The sequence below is a fragment of the Cryptotermes secundus genome, unplaced genomic scaffold (assembly GCF_002891405.2).
Source record: "Cryptotermes secundus unplaced genomic scaffold, Csec_1.0 scaffold369, whole genome shotgun sequence".
NCBI lineage: Eukaryota > Metazoa > Arthropoda > Insecta > Blattodea > Kalotermitidae > Cryptotermes > Cryptotermes secundus.
In genome coordinates this window covers 1,097,396-1,104,394 of record NW_019725844.1, presented here as the reverse complement: position 1 = coordinate 1,104,394, position 6,999 = coordinate 1,097,396, and the positions used below count along the sequence as shown (strand labels likewise).

General features: G+C 37.5%; 1 protein-coding gene across 3 annotated transcripts in view; it reads right to left on the bottom strand.

Moving 5' to 3' along the window:
* Positions 1–3,427: 3,427 nt before the first annotated feature.
* LOC111863690 (tetratricopeptide repeat protein 5) overlaps positions 3,428–6,999 on the bottom strand; it is a 21,505-nt gene continuing 17,933 nt past the window's right edge. For all 3 annotated transcript variants that reach the window (XM_023850220.2, XM_023850222.2, XM_023850221.2), the window contains 2 exons: positions 5,435–5,579; positions 3,428–5,166 (listed from right to left, as the gene is read on the bottom strand). In XM_023850220.2, coding sequence (XP_023705988.1) covers positions 5,047–5,166; positions 5,435–5,579 — 265 coding nt within the window. In that variant the 3' untranslated portion in view covers positions 3,428–5,046. The remainder of the gene's footprint in view (positions 5,167–5,434; positions 5,580–6,999) is intronic.

The window sequence follows — 6,999 nt, the reverse complement described above, 5'->3', positions numbered from 1 at the left end:
GACCTGAACCAGGTTAGAGCCCAAGCAGCCATGACAGGAAGCCGGCGACTATCAGCCTGAGCTACAGCATGGCCCATTTTGTGTTGATCACACACGAATCCATGTAAATCATAATCCCATCTTCTAAGCTGTCTGGCGCTTTTTAAGTCCAGTATGTCTGTAGATTATGGCCTGTTGAAGTGCTCTGCTTGGATCCATTCATGCTATTACTTATACTTTTATTTATATTTAATCTTTTTAAATATAATTCACTGAAAATGGTGGAGTTGCTTGCTTCAGCTGAAACAGTGTACAGAACCACTTTTATTAATGTCTCACTTGGGCCATTTATGAGCTCACTGTATGGTTCTACATAATTTAAATTAAGTGATTGAGGTTACCTCTTTCTAATAGACGCAACATAGTAGGCGTCTCCCATCCCCTCACTCAAGGATGGAAACAGATCCAGGTTCTAAAATGTTGTTTTTTTTAGAATACTTCATAATGGACAAAGTTAAAAAATCCAGTAGTCTGTAATATATTTAAATGTCTGTAGTTGTTTTGCAGATCTTCATGACAACTGCATCACATATATTTCAAATTTATTCTGTGATTTGATTGGTTATAATTTTTGATCTTATATGACATTTACTTTGAAAGGCTATAACTTTAGATTTATTAATAGATATTGTTGGATTATATTTTAATATCATACTCCATAAGAGATGAAAAGATTTTCACATAGACAAATAGCAACTGTAGGTTCAAAACTGTGCACTCTGAAGGATAAAAATATAACTCCATTCACTATTTTAATAAAGGGACAGATGCATATAAAGGTACAAAAGGGATAAAGCAAAGAAAGAGAGGGGTAATGGATAGACACAAAACAAATGATTCCCCATTGAATTTCAACATGCCCTTCCCACTGGTAAGTAAAGCAAAGTTGTATAGTTCCAAATTTTCTTGACCTCGGCACTAGCTGGAGGTGAGAGGTCAGCTTCATTCCCCTGCCACTTTACCTTCAGGGAAAAAGCCTCTGGTACCCATTGGATAGGAGGCTGGGTGGCCCCCAGAGCTGGTGTGGATGATGTGGAGTAAACAAAATTCTTGACCCTACCGGGACTCAAACTCCGACCCCTCAGTCGTCCGGCCCATAGCCAGTTACTATACCAACTGCGATCACATCTCTCCTTTCCACTAGTACAGTATGATACAACAATAAATTGTTGCTATAGTTGCCACTTATAATGGTACAGCATTATCAATACAGTATGTATGATGCATATCACTTTTCCTAAGAAGTTTCTCAAGGTTAATCACCAAATGTAACTTTTTCATGACATTGCAGCAACCTCCACAGAATGGGCCCAAGTGCTTTGGCTCTGCAGACTGTAACAGGTATCAGATGCTTTCAGTGATTCATGACTGGACAGTAAAGAGGAAAGCTAAAACTGTGTCCTCCTTATTGAGAATTGGCCTGAATTTTATATATACAGATATACAGAAGAAAACCCCTTAGACATGTTTGTTGTCCTTCAGGCTCAGTCCTATGTCACAAAGGTACACAGGTTTTGTGGAGTGAAAGCTCAATGCTCTAGCTGTTTTACCCCCATTGTAAAGAGCCCCTGATACCCACTGGATAGGAAAGTAGGGTGCACTCCATCTGGACATGCACATGCAAAGTATGTTTGTCCCTTCATAACCAAACCACAGCCAACAGGAAGCCAGTGAAAAGTCATGTCTTCTAGGATATGATGCTGTGTACCAGCGTTTCAGAGGAACATACTGCTTCCATCTTCAGGATCAAAGTGTATGCCAAGCAAGTATTCCTGTGAAACATCACATCTTCATAAGTACTGGGGGCACATGCCAGTCAAATACCTAATACTCACTTCCACATACTTTCCAATTCATTATGCACTGATTATCCTCTTATTTGTCAATATGTAATGAGCTATTGACAGCATCATTAAATAAGCCATGAATAAATAAATAAATACTGTGTACATTAGGGATAACAGATTAAATTGACATGTATTTGTAGGCATACGTGTCATGGGGATCACTCTGCTCTCAGAAAAATGATTCTTGCTTACACATCTCACAATAAACATGAGTTTCCATACACATAAACATCCCTTCAATAAAACTGGTAATTATATGTACCATGTGTCATCCACTCCATGCAACCAGGGGGCACGCAGTAGCGTAGTTGGTTGAGGCACTATGCTACAAGCCAGAAGGTCACAGATCGAATCCCGATGAGGTCATGGGATTTTTTTTCAATTTACCTAATCCTTCCAACCGCACTATGGCCCTGGGGTCGACTCAGCCTCTAACAGAAACAAGTACCAGGAATATTATTGTGGGTACAGGGTGGCCGGCGCATAGGGCTGACAACCTTACCACCATCTATGAGCCGAGTGTCTAGAAAATGTGGGAACCTCAACGTCTCACAACCCTATGGGCCTTCACGGCCTGTTACAGGGATACATTTACTTACTTTTACTTCACTCCATACAAATACACACAACCATTTACTGAGTGTGACAGCTGTAAGATTAACTATGAGTCTTATGAAATAAAAATGCCTCATTTAATCCACACACAGTTTGTATAAGTGGTTCTTACATTTAATAGGCTTAGTCACACTGCTGCCATGCAGGCTTGCACCATCACAATGTAACTGGGCTTGAATTCCATGCGCCTCAGGTTTACACCATGAATCTCTTCAGTTTGCCCCATTATAAATGTGTATATATGTCCCTGAGTCCCCCCCAGCCCCCAAAAGGAAAAATAATCTACACAATATTAGACCTTTAGTGGCAGTGGTAACTATATGTATCATTCATGTCACCACTTAGAAACCCCTCATTTTACCTGTACACAATATATCTATGTCTCTCATGCTTCCCAAAATATAAGAAGGGAATTAAATATAACGACAGCCATAACTATCTGTAACATCTGACTTTTAGCTTAAGGGCACTTAATGTTGCCCATACAAAAGGTGTCTTTTAAGATTCTTATGTAACCAGCAATAAGTATGCAATCCCTACATATTGTAATTCTAATGTCATTTGTGTTATGTTGCCTAAAAACAAGAGATAAACCTTATACTTAATTAGCCCGTAATTACAGCAGTAAATATAGGTAGCACCTGCACTGAAATTGCTGCATTTTGCCCACACATGTCAAATCATGAAGACTTACCTCTTCATTATTTACATAGCATGCCCTATCCTCAATTAACCATTCAATGACAGTGACAATGACAGGCTGCTTTTACAATTTTTGTAATAATTGCATATATTATGGTGATTATAATGATTTATATTTGGATATTTCAATAATGTGAGATATATTTAATGAAACTGCCTGAGGATGGTCCAAAATGTGAACAGATAAAAGAAACATGTAGTAGTTATTAAATAAAATCAATGTAAACAATTAGATTGGTTTATTTTGAGATATCTGTTGTGTTAATGGCCAGAGTTTGACAAATCATGACATACAACAGTATGCAAACAATAAACACCTGGCCACCCAGTCTGTAGCCTGTCATAAGTTATTCTGACTCCTTAATGGCACTTTCTTATTTATTAAAATATTAGTTGTAATCCATATGAATGTCTGTATATATATTTTACCCTCATTACATAATGGTTGGCACAACTGAGCTTACCGAGTTTTTATTATTGTCTATTATGACACAAGTTGCCTTGTTTCTTCTTTTGTCATTTGTTTGTTTCCTTCTTTTTTTCATGTTTACTTTCTAATTGGCCTCTCCACTATTGAGTAAACATTTAAAGAAATATAGAACTAAACGGAATTAATGCAGGTTATCAAAACAGTAGCATAGTAAATGTCATAATCACAATCAGTCAAGACATACGTCAAGAAATATAACTAGTTAAAGATGAAAAACCTAGTGTCAGACCAATTCTAAGATTTCTGCATAAATGTATGTCACTGAAAAAAAGTCAAGTCAATACAGAAATTTGAACAAAATATCACTGTTCTATAACCTTCGGTGTACTCCAATTTAAAACAAAGGCACCCTTTACTTGGCATACAAAAATTAGTAATCAAATTCAATCTTCCATGTCAGAATGATGTGAACAGATGTATGAATTTTGTTCCAACTGCTAATCTGGGTTTGTCCTCAGGTGATAAACTTGGGAGGTTCCACCTCACTGGTTTAATGGCAGAGATCAGCTTCTTCACCTGAGTAGGTGTCTCCCAATCTTTTCAAATGAGAACAGAAATGGATCCAGTTTCTGAAGCATTATGTTCTATTCAGAATACATGATGATGGACAAAGTCCAGAAACCCAGTAATATTTTTTTTCTGGGATGCATTTTGATATTTTATTTTTCAAACCAAAATTACTTCAGCCCCCCCACCCTTCCACATCCTTTCCAATTAATTATCCTATCATTTGTCACTGTGTAATGAGCAACTGACAGGATCATTAAATAAACACAAATAAACAAATACTGTGTACATCAGAGCTAGCAGTCAGATTAAAACAATATATACAGTACATATACCATACATATTTTGAAATAGCATGAGGTGACATCTCAGGGAATATCCTTAGTTTGGATGCCTTTGTGGATTGAAGATGATACTGAAAATCAAACAACAAACAATATCAGACATGTTTGCTCAGGTGAGGTAACAGGCAGACCTCCCTTGTATGTGGCAGGTACACAGTTTCAATTTTGATTCAGATACTGTTTACACCAACTGAGGTTTTCATGGTTCTACTCAGTATCTCAAGTGAATGAAACAGGCCATGGGAGCCTTCTTCCAAATTCTGCTGCAGTCACACACACTTTTACTTAGGGGCTAACACAGTAGGCCCATCGGAAGCCACAATACCAAATATCGCTTATCACAGTATGCAGTCAATCAAAGAGTAAACACTGGGTTCACTTCCTGGAAGACTATCACACACAGGTACATGCAATGTATGATCCATGTTACTCTGCAGAAATACTGTTAGTTAGTCATTTACATTGACAGCACCTGGTGTGGACTATGATACAAACACCGAATTCATTCACTCTTTCTTAAATATGACAGCTGTACCCTTGCTTGCTGATCTTGTCCAAGCTTGCGACCATTTACCACAAGCACCAATGGACTCTCCACCCGTATAGAGTCAAAATTCCATTCCTGGGAAGTAACAAGAATATATTAATCAAGTTACTGGTCTCTCACTCTAGTGGAGGAACTGCAATAGAGATTTGAAAACAAAATTCTGAGGAGAATATCTGGACTCAAGAGTGATAAAACATTGGGGAGGAGATCCATAATTCGAACACCCCATTCTAATATAACAGAACACAGCAAAATTAAGAGAGCCCATCCCTTTTGGACAATGTGACATAAAATAAATAAGTTAAGCCTACATTCAAAAACATAAAAAATAGTAACGTCTCACCTTTTGTTTGTACTTGAAGTGAACTTTGGTGAGGTAAGGTTCTGGGATAGATACTGAGTCACCTATGATAACACCCTTTCCTTCTGCAAGATTGTAAACTGTCACAGCCATGCAGGTTTCTTCTTTATCAACCAGACAGAAGGTGCTGCAGAAGATGAAAAATTACACAACTGCACTTTTAGAATACTTGATCAATGGATATGAATCCAACACAGTAGGTGTCTCCCACCCTTTCAAGTGAGGACAGAATCAGATCCAGTTTCTGTGATAATGTGTTCTTTACAATACCTGATGATGGTTAAAGTCCACAAATAGAGTACTCCTGAATGGTACACACCATTGTCAGAACCCTTCAAAATTGACATTCACATTTTATTCAACAAAGTTTCACCTCAGTGAGCATTCACACAGTTCATACATACTGTACAGAACAAATGCAAAACAACAAAGTACATACATAGTGTTTCATATTTACAAAGTAAGAAACAAAAAGGGCATAAATAATTAAGTAGGAAAACACATATAAGAGAAATAAAGGAAGAATTGAAGCTGCAGAAATGAGAACTTCAGAATCTTACCTGGATTTATAGGGTCAGAAATGTAGTCTCAGTGAATAATCACATTGTGAAGAAATATGGAAGTGTGGATATATAATTCCAGACATCTTTAGATAAAAATATTTACTAAAATATATGCTAAAATGAAGTTCGATAACACAGTTAAAGAGATTTTTTCATATTGTAAACAAGTGGTAGATCACACAAACAGAACAGATGAAGACATGTGACTGAAAATAACATGGAATTATAACCTCTCCTTTTTTTTTTTTTTAAGGGTTGGTGGCAACCACTCAGAAGAACACCATGCAAGATGATGGGGAGCGTGGGGTGAGCTGATCCCAGTCAGGTCTTGCGACACAGAACCGAAGAGACAAGTGTTGCCAAGTTACTTTAAAAATTGGGCAAAGGTGAGCAAGCTCTTTGTTTTCATCTCCATATTTGTCCTCCACATCACTATCACACCCTGTATACTGTACCCCTTGCCCCTGCCAGGAACTCAATCCCAGTTCCTTGGTAATCCAGCCCACAGCCTAGTCATTCTACCAACTGAGCTATCCTTGCTCCTAAGTTGTATAGATGATCTTTAAATATATAGAACTTGGTTATAACGTCATCAAAGGGACCTAAAAATAGTGTCGTTATAAACGAATGTCGTTGTAACCGAAATGGGCACTTCCACAGTAGCCTTATGTTAGTCACGTAAAAATCTACCAAAAACCGAGTTAAAATGTTGCATTTTTTAGTGAAATACGTAGTTAAGTACAGACTAATGTAACATTAACGTGGAATTAATATGGATTCTCCATATTGTTTGTACTCTAGAATTCACCAAACCAAATTTGCGGCATAGATCAGCTTTTTTCCTTCCATTTTCTATTTCACGAATCACTTTAACTTTCTCTTCAATGCTTAAAACTTTCCTTTTCATTGCCATGTTTTCGCTACTGCACTTCTCTGGGTTTAGGCAGGAACACTATAGGGTAAGTAGACAATGTGAGGTCCTGT